This window comes from Mustela nivalis (genome assembly GCF_964662115.1).
Source record: "Mustela nivalis genome assembly, chromosome: 3".
NCBI classification, from domain to species: domain Eukaryota; kingdom Metazoa; phylum Chordata; class Mammalia; order Carnivora; family Mustelidae; genus Mustela; species Mustela nivalis.
In genome coordinates, this window is record NC_139022.1 from 151448818 (window position 1) to 151472325 (window position 23508).

The window sequence follows — 23508 nt, forward strand, 5'->3', positions numbered from 1 at the left end:
GTTCCCTCTCTAGCTGTGACTCTGTCAAATAAATAAGTAAAATGTTAAAAAATAAAATAAACAAGAGGAGAATTTAGGACTTGAAATTAAAAGGATGCATGTTACAACAGTACTGTTACACTCATCTGAAGATAAAGAACGAATGGCAGCTTGGTAAATTATCAAAGCTTCCCCACACAGTCCACTGCCAGGTTACACAGTTGTAGGTCTCTTTCTGAAGTACAGCCTAAGAAGAGAAGTGATAGGGTGAGTCCCTATTACTAAGATGACATATGAATGCCAAGTGCTTGCCATGAGAAATAGTCTTTTCTCTCTGACAACTCTGGCAACTCTAACGGATTGTGTAATTCAGTTTAATAGTTTCTGTTGAACTGGAAGATGGTCAAAATGGCTTCTCACTTGTTATCTGCCCACGTACATGATAAATTGACCCTCCAAATGACAAGCAAAGGGAAGCATAACTACAAAATGTCCACATTTCAGGTGACAGGGAAAATCCATGATTAGTTATTGCTACTACAATCTCGTAACTCACCTTGTCACAGTGATTAGTCTATAAGTGACACTTAACTAAAGCCTCAACCAATCAATGCTTTTTTTTTCTTTTTTTAAGACAAGTGGTTAACTCAAAGTGGGTATGTGACTTGAATTGTTTGAATCAGAATGAAGCACAGATTGAGGAAATAGATTTTTTTTTCCTTGATGTGTGACAGTGTAGGGTATGAGACATCTCATAGCAGAAATGATATTTTAAATAATATCTTGGGGGGAAGCCTGGGTGGCTCAGTTGGTTAAGCAGCTGCCTTCAGCTCAGGTCATGATCCCAGCGTCCTGGGATCGAGTCCCACATCGGGCTCCTTGCTCCACAGGGAGCCTGCTTCTCCCTCTGGCTCTGCCTTCCACTCGGTCTGCCTGTGCTCGCTCTCGCTCCCTCTCTCTCTGACAAATAAATAAATAAAAATCTTTTCTTTGGGGCGCCTGGGTGGCTCAGTGGGTTAAGCCGCTGCCTTCGGCTCAGGTCATGATCTCAGGGTCCTGGGATCGAGTCCCACGTCGGGCTCTCTGCTCAGCAGGGAGCCTGCTTCCTTCTCTCTCTCTCTCTCTGCCTGCCTCTCAGTGTACTTGTAATTTCTCTCTGTGAAATAAATAAAATCTTTAAAAAAAAAATCTTTTCTTTAAATAAATAAATAATATCTTGGGATTATATTCATTAAAATTTGTTGTCTTACATATTGTATCAGTCACGGTTCTAAGAAAGAAAAACACAAGAAAATGGGTTTGTGGTGTGTATTTTTATAGGAATTTGATATTACGGAATCAGTAGAGCTGGTTTAAGTCTCTGTAAGACTGTTTCTTTGCACCAGATGTTGGAGCTTGAAGTTCATAGAGCTGTCAGGCAACAAGGGAAGATGGCTGCCAAAATCCTTGTCAGTTTTTGTTGCTTCTGACCATGGTGGTATTGATGTCCTGCAGAAGCTGAGTCCTTCATGGAGCTAAATACTTACACCTGGCCCAGGAGTTGGAGACTTTGAAAGAGACTTTGGAACTAACTCAAGGGAAGTTAGAGCAGCTGCAAAGCCAGCAGATAAGTGACCACCTATGTGAGCTCTAAGACAGCTGCTTCACTTCTGTCCCTGAAATCTCCCATAAAAATCTCCCTTGCGGGGGCGCCTGGGTGGCTCAGTGGGTTAAAGCCTCTGCCTTCGGCTCAGGTCATGATCCCAGGGTCCTGGGAAAGAGCCCCACATTGGGCTCTCTGCTCAGCAGGGAGCCTGCTTTCTCCTCTCTCTCTCTGCCTGCCTCTTTGCCTACTTGTGATCTCTGTCTTTCAAATAAATAAATAAAATCTTTTTTTTTTTTAAGGGATAAATAGAAAACAAAAAACCTTTTAAAAAAAATTCCAAATCTCTTGGAGGGAAAGTGCAAACAGTGCAGTTTGGGTAAAGGATCCATTTTTCAACCAGTCACCTATGGCTAGTATCACATAGCACAGAAATGGCTGTTGCGTGCTTATTGGAGGCCTTTTAGCACAAGGGGAAACATTTTAAGTTGAGGTTTGTTACAAGATGGAGTGTGAATTATTTTTTTTAAATAAGCTTTTGATTTGAATTTTTTTAAAAGATTTTATTTATTTATTTGAGAGACAGACAGTGAAAGAGAGCATGAGAGGGGAGAAGGTCAGAGGGAGAAGGAGACTCCCGGTGGAGCTGGGAGCCCGACACAGGACTCGATCCCTGGACTCAGGGATCATGACCAGGGCCGAAGGCAGTTACCCAAAAAACTGAGCTACCCAGGTACCGGAGTGTGAATTATTATTATTTTTTAAAGATTTTATTTATTTATTTGACAGAGATCACAAGTAGGCAGAGAGGCAGGTGGAGAGAGAGAGAGAGGAAGGGAAGCAGGCTCCTGGCTGAGCAGAGAGCCTGATGCGAGGCTCGATGCGGGGCTCGATCCCAGGACCCTGAGACCATGACCTGAGCCGAAGGCAGAAGCTTAACCCACTGAGCCACCCAGGCGCCCCGTGGAGTATGAATTATTTAAGATAAGAATAGGCTGCCGTATCAAAAAGCCCCTACAATAAATCAGTGGCCTAAAGAAGAGAGACATTTATTTCTCTCTTATACTACTATTACAAGGTACTGATTCAGTTGGAGGAGTAGCTCTCATCCATACAATTATTCAGAGATTTAGCTTCCTTCAGGATACTGGCTCTGGCATTCTTCAGTGTCTCATTGCATAATCAAACTGGGTCATGGTGGATTTCAGCCAAGGGAAGAGGAAAATGAGAAACTATGTCCACGATAGTAAGATCTGAGCCCAGAAGTTGTACACCATATTTCTGCTTAGGTTGCATTAGAGGGAACTTACTTAATCACATGGGCATTGTAAGGGAGGCTGGGAAATGCAGATTGGCAATATACCCAGTAATACTGAAAGAGTGTTTTGGTGCACAGTTATTATTATTATTATTATTATTATGGATAATTAATTTGGTGGACAATTATTACAAGTAGTTACATTTTAAAAGTACTAATATGTATTTTCTGCCTTCAAAGTTATCACAGTTTTGGTAAGGAGATAGAAGACTCAAACATTAAGGTACATATGGATTACTTGAGACTCATTAAATTGCAGATTTTGACTAAGTAGGTTTGGGTGGGTGGAGCCTAGAGATCTGCCTTCCCAATGAGCTCCCAGTGATGCCACAGTTCAGGTCCTTGGACCATACTTTGAGTAGCAAGTAGTTGCAGATTCAGCAGAGAGAATGGCAGTTGAACTACACCTATGTGTTATGATGATTAGAAGTCCAAGTTCGGTGGGGTGTCTTGGTGGCGTAGAAGGTTAACCATATGACTCTTGGTTTTGGCTCAGGTTGTGATTTCGGTATGGTGATCTTGGAGTTGTGATCTTGGGGTTTTGAGGTCAATCCCCATGTTGCACCCAGCATCACACCCCACCCCACACTCAGTGCAGAGTCTGCTTAAGATGGTTTTTTCCGGGGCGCCTGGGTGGCTCAGTGGGTTAAGCCGCTGCCTTCGGCTCAGGTCATGATCTCAGGGTCCTGGGATCGAGTCCCGCATCGGGCTCTCTGCTCTGCAGGGAGCCTGCTTCCTCCTCTCTCTGTCTGCCTCTTTGCCTACTTGTGATCTCTCTCTGTCAAATAAATAAATAAAATCTTAAAAAAAAAAAAAAAAAGATGGTTTTTTCCTCTCCCTCTGCCCCTCCCCCTCTCAAATAAATAAGTAAATCTTTTGAAGAAAATAAAAAAAAAAGGGGGGAATCCAGATTTGGATGTTAGACGTCCTGTGTTTTATTCCAAACTCTATGATCTACTGGCTGCTTTTAATTGCTTACCTTTAAGCAAGACCTTTAAGATTTTTAGTAACAGAGAACCTAAACTGGGTTTAACAGTTAAGCCAAACAATAAATGATTGGCTCATTAATGTAGGGATTCAGCAGGTTTGTTGCAAGTTTTGATCAAGTGGGGTTTTGTTTTTATTTTTCTCTAATTCACTTCACTCTGCCCTTTGTCTTCAAGTTGGCTTCTTTTGTGGTAAAGTGAGAAGATGGCAAATCTACCATTTCACAAAGAAAATGTTGTTTATAATTTTTTTTCTGTAATTGAATATTCTTCATAAGGCTCCACCCCAGTGTATAGCAGGGAAAGTCTTTATCTTGACAATTTATAGTACTTCCATTTCTTCTTTGGTAAGAATTTCAAATAAATGCTGTATCTTGTGGATTTTTTCTTCTCATTCTACTTAATCTACAGGGTAGATTATGATATTGGGAGGAGGGGTTACATGCCCTAAAGGCAATGGGGGAGAGAGTACCTGTGTTCAGACTTTGTTTTCTATTTTCTTACCCACTGCTTCAGGGTGTTTGATGTTTGCTCCTGATCTCTTGGGTTGGTATCTACTGTAATACAGCCAGTAAACCTTTTTCTCCCTTGATGGTGCTACACTTGTCCACCAAGTCTCAGCCTTTGTCTTTCCATTTTGTGTCTCTTTGGTGGCTCCCCTTGCTCTCAACTTCCCCAGAATATGTGAGTTATATGCCTTGAACTTGATGTAAGAACTGAGAGAAGCTCAGTTTCTTTCCCTATCATATTACCATGTTTTATTCTGGTGGGATCACCCCCATATTGGGAGTGGGCATTCTAAAGGACAATTTTTTTTCCAATGACAGAGGAAAACTACTTGGCTTTCCACTTTCTTCTTAATCTCATCCTCATGAGATTTTATCTTGAAATACATGCATCTCTGATTCCTTGTTTCCACTAAGCCAGAGGGGCTGCTGCCTCTTCTTGCCCGCACAGTACTCCTCTCCTCTTCCACATATCCAGGGTCTTCTCTGGACTGCCCCTGCATTGTGGCTTATGGCAAAATGCCATATTCAGACTTTAATGTTTTGAATTTGATATTTAACAAGAAATAAAATAAATAAAGCTGAACTGTTTAGACAGCTGTCTTGTGAAAAAACTAATTTTACTTGGAAACTTGAAACTGAAAATGAAAACGTTTTTTAGGTGATATCTATCTTCTTTTTTTTCTCATTAAACTTTTGTTTTAATGGGTCTCAAAATTCTGTGACAGATTTTTGATCAAGTTGTTTCCAGTAAAAAGTACTGATTTTAAAAAATAATAACTTAAAACTGACACACACACACACACACACACAAATAAAATAAGATTTTATTTATTTATTTGACAGATAGAGATCACAAGTAGGTGGGGCGTGGGGGTGCAGGCTCCCTGTTGAGCAGAGAGCCAGATGTGGGGCTTGATTCCAGGACTCTGGGATCATGACCTGAGCCGAAGACAGAGGCTTTAACTCACTGAGCCACCCAGGCACCTGAGATTTGGAATTTTGAACTGAGAATAATTGGAATTGAGTCATGTTAGTGGCAAGGTTTTAAAGCTGTGCTGTACAATACAGGAACCACTAGCCACATTTGTTTATTTGAATTTAATTTAAATGGAATAAAACATAATAAAATAAATCAGTGTCTCAGCTGCACTAGTTACATTTCAGGTGCTTAATACCATTGTGGCTAATGGCTACCATTTTGGGCAAAGCAGACATAGATTATTTTCACCATTACAGAAATTTCTACTAGAGAGCATTATTCTACAGAGAACACTCATGATCTGTCGTGGTTATAGTTCTTCCCAAGAACTGGTTGTTAAAACCACTCCCTTAGATTCTGTGGGATACACCAGAGTTTCTACAATAAATTCCCTCTCTTGCTCAAGCTAGTCAGATTTGCTTTTATTATCTACTACCAAAAGGATTTTAGTTACTTTATGGCTATTGTAACCCTTACTACAAAATATCAAAACTGCTGCTGTGGGAATTCTGAGGCTTATTTTTATTTGACCTTACTTGGATTTTCCCATGGTTGGGCTACTCCTTCCTAGATTCATCCTTCTTAGGTTTTCTTTTAGTTCTCTTCCACCCCTTGGACATTCTTATAAGAACTAGTATTCTTGGGGCGCCTGGGTGGCTCAGTGGGTTAAGCCGAAGAGCCGCTGCCTTCGGCTCAGGTCATGATCCCAGGGTCCTGGGATCGAGCCCCGCATCGGGCCCTCTGCTCAGCAGGGAGCCTGCTTCCTCCTCTCTCTGCCTGCCTCTCTGCCTGCTTGTGATCTCTGTCAAATAAATAAATAAAATCTTTAAAAAAAAAAAAAAGAACTAGTATTCTTGAGCCCACGGGTGGCTTAGTGATTAAGCCTCTGACTCTTGCTTTTGGCTCAGGTCATGATCTGGGGGTGGTGAGAAGGGCTCCACTCTCTGTGCAGGAGTCTCCCTGGGATTCTCTCCCTCTCCCCCGTCCCTCCCCCTGACACCTGCATGTGGATGTGCTCTTTCTCTAAAATAAATAAATCTTTGTATGCATTTTTGATATTCTAGTGAGAAAAAAAGGTATAGTGACATCAGTTTATTTTTTTTTTAAGATTTTATTTATTTATTTGACAGAGAGAAATCACAAGTAGATGGAGAGGCAGGCAGAGAGAGAGGGAAGCAGGCTCCCCGCTGAGCAGAGAGCCCGATGTGGGACTCGATCTCAGGACCCCGAGATCATGACCTGAGCCGAAGGCAGTGGCTTAACCCACTGAGCCACCCAGGCGCCCCGTGACATCAGTTTAAATGAGAATAAGAATGGGGTGCCTGGGTGGCCCAGTGGGTTAAGCCTCTGCCTTCCGCTTGGGTCATGGTCTCAGGGTCCTGGGATGGAGCCCTGCCTCGGGCTCTCTGCTTGGCGGGGAGCCTGCTTCCTCCTCTCTCTCTGCCTGCCTCTCTGCCTACGTGTGATCTCCCTCTCTTTCTGTCAAATAAATAAATATATATATATTTTTTAAAAAGAGGATAAGAATAATTTAAAAATCTTATAAAAATAAGTTTAGTTATTTCATATTTTCATATAACTTACATCAACAAAATTAAAAAATAAATGGCAGATTTGCTCTATTTGGCAGAATAATTAATTCTCATAAGTAATTATTTGTAATAATAAAAACTTGAGGGCGCCTGGGTGGCTCAGTGGGTTAAGCCACTGCCTTCGGCTCAGGTCATGATCTCAGGGTCCTGGGATCGAGTCCTGCATCAGGCTCTCTGCTCAGCAGGGAGCCTGCTTCCTCCTCTCTCTCTCTGCCTGCCTCTCTGCCTACTTGTGAACTCTCTCTGTCAAATAAATAAGTAAAATCTTTAAAAAGAAAAAATAAATAAAAAATAAAAACTTGAACAGTGCAATTGAACAAATGATCAGGGACTATAAAGAGACAATTCATAAAAAAAGGAATTAAACTACAAATGGGTAGTAAATATTTGAAAAATGTTCAATCTCATTAGAAATCAAAAAAGCATATTGAGATAATGAGTTACCACTGTCACCTATTTGACATAGATTCAAATGAGGACAAATGTCAATTTTGTAGTATACGTATCAGGCTCTACCTTGACTTCACACTTGAATCCCCTGGGGAAATAATAATAATAATATTATTATTATTTTATTTATTTATTTATCTATTTATTTATTTGACAGACAGAGATCACAAGCAGGCAGAGAGGCAGGCAGGGAGAGAGGAGGAAGCAGGCTCCCTGCTGAGCAGAGAGCCCGATGCGGGGCTCCATCCCAGGACCCTGGGACCATGACCTGAGCCGAAGGCAGAGGCTTTAACCCACTGAGCCACCCAGGCGCCCCATATTATTATTCTTTTAAAAAGGTTTCGTTTTATTTATTTGACACAGAGAATGGGAGAGAGGGAACATAAACAGGGGGAGTATGAGAGGGAGAAGTAGGCTTTCCTCAGAGCAGGGAGCCCCCATGCGGGGCTAGATCCCAGGGCCCTGAGATCATGACGTGAGTCAAAGGCAAACACTTAACCACTGAGCCACCCAAGTGCCCCTATTTTATTTTTTATGTGTGATTCTTTTTATTTTATTTTATTTTATTTAATTTTAAGTCTAGTAAAGACCTGGGGAACTTTTAGAGATTCATTGATTTTTGTTGTTGTCCTTTTTATTTGAGAGAGGGGAAAAGCAGAGAGAGCACAAACAGGGAGAGAGGCAGAGGGAGGGAGAAAATCTCAAGGAAGCTCCATGCTCACAGCGACCCTGATCTGGGACTCATCTCACCACGGAGATCATGACTTGATGACTTGATTTGGCCCAAGAGTCCACACTCAAGGGACTGAGCACTACTAGACCTGCAGAACTTCTTAAAAGTTTAGTGTGTGTGTGTGTGTGTGTTTTAAAAGATCTTATGTATTTATTTGACAGAGATCATAAATAGGCAGAGGCAGGCAGAGAGGGGGAAGCAGGCTTTCCGCTGAGCAGAAAGCCCTATGTGGGGCTCAACCCTAGGACTTTTGAGATCATGACCCAAGCCGAAGGCAGAGGTCTTAACCCGCTGAGCCACTCAGGCACCCAGAACTGCAGAATTTCTAAACGCAATACTGAGTTCTATCCCGGATCACTCAAATCAGAATCTTCAGTAGCGAACCCCAAGTGCCAGTATTTTTTTAAAAGTTCTCCAAATAATTCTCATAGGCAGCCAGAATCGAGAAACACTAAGTCAAAAACTTTAAAATATATACTGACTCATTGTCTCTGATGTTAAAGAATGAAACTAGATTGTACACCAATGTTTATGAGAATTTCTGTAATGGTATTACAGTGTAAATGGGAAATGACGCAAATGCTCAAAAAAGAAACATTGTAGAATACAAAATAAAAGCCTCCGAACCAGGCCGATGGCATCAACGTGTGAAGAGGAGGGCGAGGAGGGAGCCGCAGCATGCCTCCGAAAAAAATGCTTTTCCAGGCTAGACAGAGCTCGAGATCTGCTTATCGGGGACTTCTGTCCCCGGTCAGTCAGCGGGACCAGGACTGGGGCAAGGGACGCCGGCTCCGGTCGTGATCGCAGGGTCCTGGGATCGAGTCCCGCATGGGGTCCTCTGCTCAGCGGGGAGCCTGCACCCCCACCACCACCTCCCGCACCTGCCTCTCTGCCTACTCGTGATCTCTGTCAAATAAATGAACAAAATCTTAAAAAAAAAAAAAAAAAAAAAAAAGTCACTAGGACGGCGAGTACAGACACTGTCCTTCTTTGTGCTGGAGATTGCCCACCGGCCTGTGAAGAGCCGTGTGCGACCAAAAGGGTCCAGAGAGGTCCCCACAGTGGAGGGGACGTGCCGGGAGTTCCACGTCGGTCGGTTATCAAGCAGTTCCCAGGCAAGCGCTGCGCAGCGCCGCGGCGCTCAGGCGGCGAGCGTCTGAAGCGCGCCCGGCGGATGAAGTCCCGGCGGAAGCTGAGGAGACCCGCGGCGGGAGCCGGGAGCCTCGAGCCGGGAGCCTGGAGCCGGGAGCTCTCCTAGGCTCGCAAAAGAGGGGCGGGAACTCGGAGCGCCCGGGCGCAGAGGCGGAGGGAGGGAGGAGCATCACGAGCTTCCCGCCCGCGCTCGGAGCAGGCGCCCTGGCGGTGCCCGCGTCTCCTCCCCCGCCTTCCCCGGTCGCCAGGGCACAGGGCTCGCGTCTGGGCGGCCGGCTGGGCCTCTGGCGGTCGCCGTCCCGCCTCCTCGCTACGCTGCCCGTTTCGTCCTCCGCCTCGCTGCGCCTTCCTCGCCTCGGACGGGCGGCGCCCCGGCGGAGGTAACTGCCCGCGGATTCTTGCCGCTCACGACCCCGGCCCCCTCCCGGCACGGCTCGGCCGCCCCTTCCACCCTCGCGTCGTGCCGGTCCGCGATTTTCCTTACTCCTTACTCCCCGCCTCCCGCCGCACCCCGTCCCCACGTCCTTCCCTCGCGCTCGGCCCTGCCCAGTCTCCCCGCGTCGTCCTCCCGCCGCAGCATCCTCGGGCTGACCGAGGCGCGGGAGCTCCCGGGGCCGCGTCGCCCTCCGGCCGGCGTGGGACGAACCCCGGGGTGCGCCAGCCCTCGGCCCGGCCCTGGTCCTCCAGCCCCGGGCGGTCCCGGGGGGCGCCGCGGCGAGCACCCCGCCCGGGAGAGGGCCGCCCTCCCTACCAAGCCCCCGCCGCGGGCTGGGGCGGAAAACCCCTGGATCAGCCCCAGGGGACTTTGGCGAGGTGGTCGTGGGGGACACTTCTTTGACGTTCTTCAGTATCAGTAGAGCACTGAGGAATAGATGCGGTGTCTTAGGCTCGTCTCTGGTGGGAAAAAAGCAGAAGTTGAATTATTCTCTGGGAATTGCGTTCGCCAGTGAGTTTTGATTAAAGGTACTTTGTTGGGGTAAGACAACATATTTTTCCTCCTAATCTACTTTGTGAGTTACTGAGTTTTTAATTTCTTCTTTCCATTAACTGATTTTGTTTCGTGATGTTTATTATTATCTGTAGCATTAGGGTTAAAAAAAATTTTTTTTTAATATTTTTATTTATTTGACACAGAGAAATCACAAGTAGGCAGAGAGGCAGGCAGACACAGAGGAGGAAGCAGGCTCCCGGCTGAGCAGAGAGCCCGATGCGGGCTGGATTCCAGGACCCCTGAGATCATGACCTGAGCCGAAGGCAGAGGCTTTAACCCACTGAGCCACCCGGGCGCCCTGTAGCATTCGGTTTTAACTGCCAGTTCACTCTGAGGCAGAAATAATCTTTGCCATGAAACAGGAGGTGAGAACATCCACTAGACTTCAAAAGCTGAAAGACCATCCATCATCATCAAATCCTGTAGGACCGTCTTTACACCTTGAGCCATCTTTTTATCCTTAACATTTTAGTTGAAAGGTTATATGTCCATACTATTGATATATTTTATTTATTATTATTTTTTAAAGATTTGGGGCGCCTGGGTGGCTCAGTGTGTTAAACCACTGCCTTCGGCTCAGGTCATGATCTCAGGGTCCTGGGATCAAGTCCCGCATCGGGCTCTCTGCTCAGCAGGGAGCCTGCTTCCCTTCCTCTCTCTCTGCCTGCCTCTCTGCCTACTTGTGATCTCTCTCTGTCAAATAAATAAATAAAATCTTAAAAAAAAAAAAAGATTTTATTTACTTGTTAGAGAGAGCTAGCAAGAGTGGGGTTAGGTGTAGAGGGCAGAGGGAGAGACACTCTGCTTCTCTCCCCGCTGAGCAGGGAGCCAACCCCAGGACCCTGGGATCATGACCTCAGCGGAAGGCTGAATGTATTGAGCCAGAGCCACCCAGTTGCCCCCTTCTGAAGTATTTTAAAGCAAATTCCTGGCATAAATACTTAAGTATATACTGTATATCTCATACCTAGGAGAGGTAAGCACCCTTAAAAAAAAACCCCAAACCTATAATAGAATTACAAAATACCACCAAAAATAACATTAATTCCTTAATGTTATTTAATACTCTGTCATATTAATTTTCCTCTTTTTTGAATTTGAAATTGAGGTTTATGGAAAAATTGCAAAAATAATACTAAAGAACACCTATACTCTTACCCAGTTTGCCCACTTGTTTATTTATTTATTTATTTTTAAGATATTATTTTATGTTTTTTTTATTTAAGAGAGAGCAAGAGAGTGAGAGAGAGCATGAGAGGGGAGAAGGTCAGAGGGAGAAGCAGACTCCCCATGGAACTGGGAGCCGGATGCAAGACTCCATCCCAGGGAGTCCAGTATGATTACCTGAGCTGAAGGCAGTCGCTTAATCAACTGAGCCACCCAGGCACCCTCCACTTGTTTATATTTTACGCATGCTTTTCCTTCTGTTTATACATGTGCGCACACCTTGTTTGTTCTGAACTGTTTGAGAGTGGATTGCATGCATCATGCCTCTTTCTGCCTTACTACTCAAGTAGGACGATATGTATTTCCTAAGAGCAATGATGCTTTTTTTTTTAAAAAAGATTTTATTCATTCATTCATTCAGATACTCTTTTATGTAAACAAGTACATTTATCAAATTCCCCAAGTTTAACACTGACATGTTACTTTTATCTGTGCTATTGTCTGTATTTCCAGTTATGTCAAGTGTCACAATAATATTCTTTACAGCTAATTTTCTTTTCTAGTACAAGATACAGTTCAGGATATTTCATTTCATTTCATTGTCTTATATTGTTAAACTTCTTTAACTTCGAATAGTTCTTGAGCCTTTCTTTCTCATGATACTGATATTTTTAAGGGCTAATAGCCCATTTATATCAAAGTCTTCAATATGAATTAGTTTCCTCATGAATAGAGTTAGGTTTGGAATTTTGGGTTGGAATACAATATAAATAATATTGTGTCTTTTTCAAATTATCATAATCAGAGGAGCATAATGTCTCCCTCTTAGAGGTTAGATGTTAATTTGTTTTCTCCACTATCATTTTTTTGTCCTTTCCACTATTATTTTCCCCTTTTTTGTAAACTTAAGTACAGTTGACCTTTAAAGCACCTGGGGGTTAGGAGTTTCAACCCCCATCCCCATGCAGTTGAAAGTCTGCTGACCACAGAAAAGCTAAACTACTAATAGCCTACAGTTGGCCATGCCTTACCGATAACAAATATTTAACACATATTTTGTATGTTGTATGTATTATATGCTGGATTATAGTATAGTAAGCTAAAGAAAAGAAAATGGCATTAATAAAATCTAAGAGAAAATACATTTACAATACTATACCATATTTATTAAAAAACAAAATCTGTGTATAAGTGGATCCTCATAGTTCAAACCTGTGTTGTTCAAGCGTCAGCTGCAATTGTGGGTCAGTACCTCCAGATTATGTAAATATCCTGTACTTTATCAGAATGCTCCCTCTCCCTCTGCCTGGTTTAGCATCTGTTGATGGTTCATCCCTAATTAGTTTTAACTATGACAATTGCAAAATGGTGATTTTCCACATCTACCCTCAGATCAGTGAGGCCTTGTTTATTCTTTATTTAATTGATTGTAACCTATTGCTTATCTTTATTTTGATAAGATTGTCTCAAATATGACGTGGGATTTGGCCCATCAGTCTTAACCCACTGAGCCACCCAGGTGCCCCTGGCCCATCAGTCTTGGTTGGTCCTTCATCCTTCTAGAAAGAAAGTTTCTAGAGTATTTATTTATTTGAGAGAGAGAAAGAGAGTGCGTGTGCATGTGTGCTCACAAGGTTGGGGGCAGGGGAGAGTGGAGAGGTTAAGAATCCCAAGCAGACTCTTCTCAGCATGGAGCCCTAGGTGTGGCTCAATCCCGTGATCCCGAGACTCTTGACTTGAACTGAAACCAAGAGTTGGGTGGTTAACCAACTAAGCCTCCCAGACACTCCTTGGTCCTGTTTGTTTTTGACATGTCCCCATTATATGTTTGCTTCCTTACTTTGGAATAAGATGTTGCAGGTCCATTTGTTTCCTTCACTATCTCTGCCCTGAAATCAGCTGTTTTTCAAGGTTTCTCTGACTGAGGAATGGTAGTTAGAAACCAAAGTCTGGGGATGCCTGGGTGGCTCAGTCAGTTAAGTATCTGACTTTGGCTCAGGTCATGATCTTGGGGTGCTGGGATCAAGTCCCATGTCATTGGATCGGGCTTTTGTGCTCAGCAGGGAATCTGTTTCTCCTTCTCCCTCTGCCCCTCACCCCACTTGTGGTTTTTCTCTCTCTCTCTCTCTCAAATGAGTAAGTAGGATCTTAAAAAAACAAAACAAAACAAGAAAGAAAAGAACCCGGAATCTGGGTGCTAGGTTTGCTCATGGCTGCTAGAGTGTCATTGCTTCTATAGGCCCCTTTAGAAGATAGAACTTGAAATCATGAGTTTTTATACTGACACATCTAGTTCCTATCCAGCCCTTTAGGGGTCTTCATTATGTTTCCCCATTCTTTGGTTTCCATTTCTTCTACAATGAAAATGCTGGCTCCCATCCATATATATATATGAAATACACACACACACACACACACACACACTCATTTGCTCACTCCTACAATATACAAGAAATAGTTTCATAATTTCTATACTCTGACCCCTGGTAAAAACAAACCTACTAAGAAGTTTGAGATTTGTTTGTAGTTTTTTTTGTCTTCAGTTTGAGAGTATATCATCAAAATACTGTATTTAAAAGTTACTTGAATTAATCCTTTTTCTTTTCATTGTGGTTATTTTACTCATTTGAAATATAGTCAGATTTGCATCTCTTTGTATTAAGTTTTATGTCCCCACCAATTCTTGTTTATTAATATAATTCCAAAAGCCAAAACTGTACAAAAAGGTGTATTAAGTATCCTCTCCCCAGCCTTTTCACTTTGCCACTCCCACCCCATGGTAGTTAACCTATTTTGTTAATTTTTGTTCTATTTTTGTTTCTTTTTACAAAGTTAAATGATGCTTATGTTATTTTCTTCTTCTTACGTACAAAGTTGCATACTAGGTATACTCTCTCTCTCTCTCTCTTTTTTTTTTTTAAAGATTCTATTTATTTATTTGACAGAGAGAATGGGGGGGAGTGAGAATACAAACAGAGGGAGTGGGAAAGGGAGAAGTGTGCTCTCTGCCAAGCTGGGAGCCTGATACGGGGCTGGATCCCAGGACCCTGGGATCATGACCTGAGCCAAAGGCAGACACTTAAGGACTGAGCCACCCAGGCACCCCTAGGTATACTCTTTTTTAAAAGTAGACTCCACACCCAAATAAGGCTCAAACCCCAGTTCTGGAGTGGCTTGTTGTACTAACTGTGCCGGGTAGACACCCCACATATGCAATTTTGCACTTTACTTTTCTCTCTCTCTTTTTATTAAAGAGTAAGTGAAGCTTGTTTTATTTATTAAAGGATTTTATTTATTTGTCAGAGAACAAGTAGGGGAAGTGGCAGGCAGAGGGAGAAGCTGGCTACCTGCTGCAGAAGGAGCCAGATGTGGGATTCAATCCCAGGACCTTGGGATTCTGAACTGAGCCAAAGGCAGATGCCTTAACAGACTGAGCCACCCAGGCATCCCTGCACTTTACTTTTTTTCAATTAACAATATATTTCAGAAATCACAGGTCACAGAGATCTTTCTTATTCTTTTTTTTTTTTTTTTTTTTTTTTTGAGATCTTACTCTTTTTGGCAGCTGCTGAATATCTATTTCTAACAGTTTTTATTTAAATTAAGGTCCAAAAAGATCTCTGTATATTACATTTGGTTATTATGTTTCTTGACACTCCCCCCTTATAAATATATATATGTCTATATCTATATATAATACATATATAGCAGTTTCTTCCCCTTCCCCCCTTTTAAAAAAGATTTTATTTGTTTTAGAACATGTGTGAGTGGGGAAGGGGCAGAGAGAGAGGGAGAGAAAGAATCTCAAGCAGGCTCTCCACTGAGTGTGGAGCCCAACTTGGGGCTCCATCGCATAACCCTGAGATCATTACCAGTGCTGGAATCAAGAGTCAGATGCTTAACTGACTGAGCGACCCAGGGGCCCCTCTCCCTTCAAAGTACCATTTATTTGTTGAAACTGCGTCAGTTATCCTGGAACATTTTTTACACTCTGAATTTGGTTGATTTTATTCTCCTTGGTGTATTTAATATGTTCCTTTACTTTATTTCTTGTCAATTGGTGTTTAGAGTCAGATATAGATTAAGGTTCAATTTTAACTTTTTATCTTTTTAAGAATGTTTCAGTGGCGCCTGGTTAGCTCAGTTGATTAAATGTCTTGCCTTTGGCTCAGGTCATGATCTTGGGGGTTCTGGGATCGAGCATGGTGTTGGGCTCCCTGCTCAGTGGGGAGTTTGCTTCTCCCTCTCTTTCTACCCCTCCCCCACCCACTGCTCATTCTCTCAAATCTTAAAAAAAAAGAATATTTCATAGATAGTTTTGTGTACTTCCCAACTATGTAGCAACATATCAGGAGGAATATAATGTCTTTGTCTCATAGTTAGTAATTTTAAGATGGTAGGCCATGTCAGTTCACCTAATAAATTTCTCTGTCTACTTTCATCTAATAGTTTTAGCAACCACTGACACTGTTGACTAGATCTAGATCTGTTATTTTATTAGGAACTGCAAATGATGCTTTTCTGATGAAATCATTCCTCTTGCATTTGGTTAGCTTTTCTTTAAAGGGATTTATTTATTTTAGGGAGTGTGTGTGCACAAGTGGGAGAGGGGTACAGAGAGAGGAAGAGACTTGAAAGCAGGCTCCCCACTGAGTGCAGAGCCCCAAATCAGAGCTCTGTCCCATGACCCTGAGATCATGACCTGAGCCAAAATCGAGAGTCAGGAATTTAACTGACTGAACCACCCATGCACCCGTGGTTACCTATTTTTAAAGATTTTCTTTTATTTATTTTTATTTATAGTTTTATTTATATTTAAAGTTTATAAAAATAGTATCTCAGGACATGGTCATTTAGATTATTAGGGTTCTAAGCAATTGAAAAACTGTTACAGTATAAAATATGAGGGTGTCTAGCATCTTAATAGGTCCTCTTTGGTGTACTTGAATAGTTTTTCTTTTAAAGCTTATTTTATAAAAAAAAAGTTCAGCTACTTTCTTTTTAAAGATGACATTAATCATACCAAATAAATTCAGCATTTTTGGATTTCATAAACTAAATAGAATTAGGAATATAACATTAAAAAAAAAAAGAATAAGGCTATGATTGAATATAGGCCATGGCCAAATTATATATGATTTTTTGATTTTAAAAATGAAAAAAATTAATTTGGAACACTCAGAAACTTACAGGAAAATTGCATATATAGTACAAGGATCTTTCATAACTCATTTGAAAGTGAGTGACAAACTGATGTTCTCTTACCTCGGAATATTTTAGTATGTATTTTCTGCAAACAAGGACATTACCTACATATATGGAAGATACCCATCAAAAGCAGAAAATTAAGATTCCTACATTACAACCATATCATCCTCAGTTTCTCTTTCTATTCAAGTTTTTCCAGTTGCCAATATTGTCCTTTATCATGAAAAGATAAAATGTGCAGTTACTTATTGCAATTCATTTAGTTATCAGGTTTTCCACTTGGGACCAGTCTCTTGATCTTTTTCCCAACTTTCATAACCTTAAAACTTTTGAAGATTTCAGATCAGTTATTTTGTAGGATGTCCCTCAATTTGGGTTTGCCTAATACATCCTTGTGATTAGGTTCAGGTTATGTATCTTTTGCACATATTTCACAGAGAAATTTTTCTCATTTTACCTATTAGGCAACACATTCTCCAGTTGATCCATTTTGATAATTTTCATTTTTTTTTAAAGATTTTACTTATTTATTTGACAGACAGAGATCACAAGTAGGCAGAGAGGCAGGCAGAGAGAGAGAGGAGGAAGGCTCCCCACCGAGCAGAGAACCCGATGTGGGGCTCGATCCCAGGACCCTGGGACCATGACCTGAGCTGAAGGCAGAGGCTTTAACCCACTGAGCCACCCAGGTGCCCCGATAATTTTCATTTTTTTAAAGATTTTATTTATTTATTTGACATAGAGAAAGAGAGAGCACAAGCAGGCAGAGTGGCGGGCAGTGGGAGAGAGAGAAGCAGGCTCCCTGCTGAGCAAGGAGCCCAATGCAGAACTTGATCCCAGGACTCTGGGATCATGACCTGAGCTGAAGGCAGCTGTTTAACTGACTGAGCCACCCAGATGTCCCAATAATTTTCATTTTGATCACTGGATTAAACGGAGGCTGCCTGGCTTCTTCATTATAAAGTTACTCTTTTTTGCAATTAATGAGTACTTTATAGGGTATTTTTATACTTTGCAACAATGTGAATATACCATTTTAAATAAAATGTTCAATTGATTACTTATTCATAATTATATAGAATCATGGTTTCTTCTTTTTAAGGTAAGATATTGAGAATACATTTAGTATCTCCTGTCTCAAATAGCTCAATGAGAGAAGTGTCAAAGTCACAGTATGAAAAGAGCATGTGGGATGGTAGATACTATTGTGGCCAACCTTGGGAAATACAACCTATGACACCGAGAAATGCATATTGCATAGAAACTTTATTGTCAAGATCTTTTCCTAGTTTATTTTTATCTTTGTAGTCTGAGGAAAAACTTATGAAAAAAAAAAAAAAAGCAAATGCATTTTGCCTATTTGAGATACGAGATACTAAATGTATTCTCAGTATCTTACCTTAAGAAGTGAGTTAATTTGAGATGATGGAAAAGCAATTTACTATGTGAACATTCTAAATTAGGATCGTCAGTAAATCTTTTGGGCTATTTATTATTATTGTAATTTTTTTTACAGCGTCTTGAGGACTGTTTACTTAATTGGTCATTGTTACCTTGACAAGCATGGAGATAAGATTAGAAGTTTTGACATCAACAAGTATCAAGCAGAAAAAGCCTTGGCCAAGAGTCTCCTGGTTAGGACAGGTAGGTTTTTCTTTCTTCATATAGTAACAGCTGTAATAATGTGTTAAATGTATACTTTGCCTCTAAGATAGAATGTTCTCTGGTCTTAAACCACCATATTTAGAAGAATCATGTGCTCATAGAACAGGATTTTTTGTGGGTTTTTTCTTTTTTCTTTTCTCTTTTTTTCTTTCTTTCTTTTATTTTTCTTTTTTTTTTATGGTGAGCAAGTTAGCTTTTCCAGAAAGTTAAATGGTTTGTCTAAAAGAAATATTTTACTTTCAAAAAAATTTTTTCGTCTTATTACATTTAAGGTTGAAATGGCGTATATCAAGGGTAGTTTTTTGTTGTTGTTGTTCATTTGTTTTATCTATTTATTTATTTATTTAAAAGATTTTATTTATTTATTTGACAGGGAGAGATCACAAGTAGGCAGATAGGCAGGCAGAGAGAGGAGAAAGCAGGCTCCCTGCCAAGCAGAGAGCCTGATGCGGGACTCGATCCCAGGATCCCGAGATCACCCAGCCGAAGGCAGAGGCTCAACCCACTGAGCCATCCAGGTGCCCTGTTCATTTGTTTTAAAGATTTTATTTCTTTATTTGAGAGAGAGAATGAGAGAGAGAAAGCATGAGAAGAGGGAGGGTCAGAGGGAGAAGCAGACTCCCCTGCCAAGCAGGGAGCCTGATGTGGGACTCAGTCCCGGCACTCCAGGATCATGACCTGAGCCGAAGGCAGTCGCTTAACCAGCTGAGCCACCCAGGTGCCCGGGGAGCTGTTTTTTATTTTTATTTTTATTTTTTAAGATTGTATTTATTTGAGAGAGAGAACATGAGCAGGGGGAGGGAGAAAGAAAGAGAGAGAGAGAGGAAGATTCAGACTCCCTGCTGAGCATGGAGCATGACTTGGGGCCCAATCCCAGGATCCCGAGATCATGACCCGAGCTGAAGTCTGACACTTAACTGACTAAGCCACCCAGGTGCCCTTCAAAGGAAGCTTTTTTTTTTATTATTGGACAGACAGAGATCACAAGTAAGCAGAGAGGCAGGCAGAGACAGAGAGAGGGGGGAGCAGGCTCCCCATTGAGCAGAGAGCCTGATTCGGGGCTTGATCACAGGACCCTGGGATCATGACCTGAGCTGAAGGCAGAGGCTTTAACCCACTGACCCACCCAGGTGTCCCCAAAGGGAGCTTTTTAATGAAAAATGTTAATTTAAATATAATTAACATAATGTTATATTGATTTCAGCTATATAACATATTCTACAGTTCTGTGCATTAATTGTTGCTCCTCACAATTAGTCACCATCTGTCATCATATAACATTGTTACAATGTTATTGAGTACATACCCAATGCTATACTTTTCATCTCCGTAACTTATTTGTGACTGGACTTCTGTGCCTCTTAATCCCCTTCAACAATTTTGCCCATCTCCCCACTTATCTCACCTCTGGGAAACTCTGGGAAAGTCCACTTTGTGCTCTCTCTCTCTCTCTCTGACAAATAAATAAATAAAATCTTTTTTTTTTTTTTAAAGATTTTTATTTATTTATTTGACAGAGAGAGATCACAAGTAGGCAGAGAGGCAGGCAGAGAGAGGAGAGGAGGAAGCAGGCTCCCTGCTGAGCAGAGAGCCCGATGCGGGACTCGATCCCAGGACCCTGAGATCATGACCTGAGCCGAAGGCAGCGGCTTAACCCACTGAGCCACCCAGGAGCCCCTAAATAAATAAAATCTTAAAAAAAAAATTCAGGAATGCCTGGGTGGCTCAGTCTGTTAAGTGGCTGCCTTCAGCTTAGGTCAGGATCCCAGCATCCTAGGATGGAGTCCCACATCAGTCACCTTGCTTAGTCAGGAACCTGCTTCTCCCTCTGCTTGGTGCTTCCCCTGCTTGTTCTTGCTCTCTCTCTCTCTGAAGAATAAATAAATAAAATCTTTAAAAAATAAAGTAAAATCCAGTAGTGGAATTAGTGGATCACACGGTATTTGTATTTTTAATTTTTTGAGGAAATTCCATAGTATTTTCCACAGTGGCTGAACCAATTTATATTTCTACCAACAGTGCACAAGAGTCCATTTTTCTTCATATCCTTGCCAAACACTTGTTATTTCTGTTTTGTTTTGTTTTTTTAAGATTTTATTTGTAAGTAATCTCTACACCCAGCATAGGGCTCAAACTCACAACCGGAGACCAAGAATTGCATAGTCTACTGACTGAGCCAGCCAGGTGCCCCTTTTGTCTTTTTTTTTTTTTTCTTTAAAGATTTTGATTACTTATTAAAGAGGGAAAACCAGCAGGGAGAGGGGCAGAGGGAGAGCCAGAAAATCTCAAGCAGACTCCCTGCTGAGCATAGAGCCCAAAGCAGGGCTTGAACTCAGGACCATGAGATCATGACCTGAGCTGAAACCAAGACTCAGACGCTTGATTGAGCCATGTAGGTGGCCCCCTTCTTATCTTTTTGATTTTAGTCATGCTGACAGGTGTTAAGTGATATATTTCAGTGTGATTTTGATTTGCACTGACCTGATGATTAGTGATTTTGAGCATCTTTTCATGCATCTGTTGGCCATCTATATGTCTTTTGTAGAAAAATGTCTATTCAGGTCCTCTGCCCATTTTTTAATTGGATTATTTGGGGCTTTTTGGTGTACAGTTGTATAATTTCTTTTTATACTTTGCATTTTAACCTCTTACCAGATCTATCATTTGCAAATGTCTTCTACCATTCAGCAGATTGCCTTTTTGTTTTGTTGATGGTTTCCTCCTGCGTGGTGCAAAAGCTTTTTTGTGTAACCAAAAGAGAATATTTAATCTTCTGAACCTTTCTTTACTGGAATAGTCAGTGAAGTGTTTCCTCCCATTGTGATTTGCATGAGTACTCAATAAAAGTGCCTCTTAGAACTTAGAATAAAGATGGGCCAGAATATACCAGCAATCCAGGAACACCATTCACATTTTCTTTAGGGAAAATTGGCAAACCTATAAAATCCTCTTAGAAAATGTAATAATTATGAAAATTTAAAAACTTGGTGTTTAGAATCATTCCTGTGGGAAATTACATTGTTAACTTCCTCTAGAACAGTGTCTCTTGAATTTTCCAGTGATTCAGAGTCATCTGATGTCCAACCCAGAACTTGAACTCACAACCCTGAGATCAAGACCTAAGCTGAGATTGAGTCAGATACTTAACCAACTGAGCCACTCAGCTGCCCCTTTTGCTGGTGATCTTTTTAAAATAAGTGTTGGGCCCCACTCTTGGAATTCCTGATTGAGTAGGTCTGGGTGGAGAGGGTGCTTTTCTAACAAGGTCTTAGGTGTTGCTAATAGTATTGGTTAGGTAGTACTTTGAAAACCACTGCCCTAAAATATATGAAAACAAGGTTCATTCAAAACAGCATGCTTTTTCTAGATAATAAAAAATAATCAGAGCCTGGGGTTTATACATTTTAGAAGCCATATCTGTTTTAATCTAGGTAAACAGTTTAAAAACTTGCCCATACTACTTTTCAAATTGATGAAATTAACACATAACTCCATTTTGGCTAGCAGAATTGGAAGATACTACTATAATTTTAAAAATCAAAAAGATTTAGATGCAAACATTAGGTTATCCTACCTAGTGATTCTTTTTTTTTTTTTTTTTAAAGATTATTTATTTATTTATTTCACAGAGAGAGATCACAAGTAGGCAGGGAGGCAGACAGAGAGAGAGAGAGGTGGAAGCAGGCTCCCCGCTGAGCAGAGCCCAATGCGGGGTTCGATCTCAGAGCCCTGAGATCATGACCTGAGCCGAAGGCAGAGGCTTTAACCCACTGAGCCACCCAGGCACCCCCCTACCTAGTAATTCTATTAAGAAATATTTTAAGGGCGCCTGGGTGGCTCAGTGGGTTAAGCCGCTGCCTTCGGCTCAGATCATGATCTCAGGGTCCTGGGATCGAGTCCCGCATCGGGCTCTCTGCTCAGCAGGGAGCCTGCTTCCCTCTATCGTTCGCTCTCTCTGCCTGCCTCTCCATCTACTTGTGATCTCTCTCTCTGTCAAATAAATAATAAATAAAATCTTTAAAAAAAAAAAAAAGAAATATTTTAAGACAGAATGAAAAAAATCTCCAGGTTACCTAATCATTTTATTATTATACTATCATAATATATAACATTCATAATATAATAATAATTTTATTATTTGTGATACAAGTGTATAATCTTTCTTGAATGTTACTTTATTTCCCTTTCTGGGATTGTTTAGGTTAGAGGTTGAATGAACTTCTGGCACCTCTTAAGTCTCACATGTTTCTTCTCTTAGGAAAATGAAGCTGTTTTTCTTTTGGATGATAAATTCATAAATGAAATTAATTTGCTATCAGGAAGAACAAAGAAGAAAATTCCTTGTCTGCAGCCTTTACTGAAGGATGTTATTGTCCTAACAACATCCATTAATGGTTAGTAGTACTAATATTTTCAAAAGGCTAGATTAATTGTGTTTGTTCATAATTTGGCGCAATATCAAGGGAAGTATTAGATTATAAGTGTTGTATTTCCTTTTTGGAAACAGATGCCTGGCTGGCTGGGGTACTCACTACAGGGGAGCTTTTTCTTTGGAACAAGGATCAAGATTGCTTAAAAACTATACAGACAACTGAAGAGCCTAAGAAAATGATTCAAGCTGCAATAGGTAGGAGTTTTTTATTTGCTTAAATTGGTTTACTTGGTAAATAGAAAGAAAAGATGAAACATTTTCCTATTACTATTTTAAAAATATATCTCTGTATGTGTGCATATATATATATATCTGTATATATAGAGAATATATACATATCTATGTTTTCTTGTATATGAATTTTTTTTGGTGGTGTTTATTTGTGATACTTAGATTTATCTTGAAGAAATGTCTGGCCTAACATATCTGATAACAATGGGTTCCTTGGGTGTCTGGATGGCTCAGTCGTTAAGCATCTGCCTTCGGCTCAGGTCGTGATCCCAGGGTCCTGGGATGGAGCTCCACATCAGGCTCCCTGCTCAGCAGGAAGCCTGCTTCTCCCTCTCCTACTTCCCCTCCTTGTTTTCCCTCTCTTGCTGTGTCTCTTTCTGTCAAATAAATAAATACAGCCTTAAAAACAACAACAACAGTGGGTTCCTAAAATCACATAACAGGTACATGATAAATGTTACTATTATTTGTACTTTTAATTTATTAGTAGTGCCTTAGTTTTATCCTGAATGGAAGCATCATTTAGGTTTCTTA

General features: G+C 41.2%; 1 protein-coding gene across 1 annotated transcript in view; it reads left to right on the plus strand.

The window, feature by feature from the left end:
* The first annotated feature begins 9391 nt into the window (after positions 1-9391).
* CPLANE1 (ciliogenesis and planar polarity effector complex subunit 1) overlaps positions 9392-23508 on the plus strand; it is a 141342-nt gene continuing 127225 nt past the window's right edge. Inside the window, exons 1-4 of the mRNA XM_082724195.1 lie at positions 9392-9660; positions 18163-18290; positions 22570-22705; positions 22819-22938. Coding sequence (XP_082580321.1) covers positions 18210-18290; positions 22570-22705; positions 22819-22938 — 337 coding nt within the window. The 5' untranslated portion in view covers positions 9392-9660; positions 18163-18209. The remainder of the gene's footprint in view (positions 9661-18162; positions 18291-22569; positions 22706-22818; positions 22939-23508) is intronic.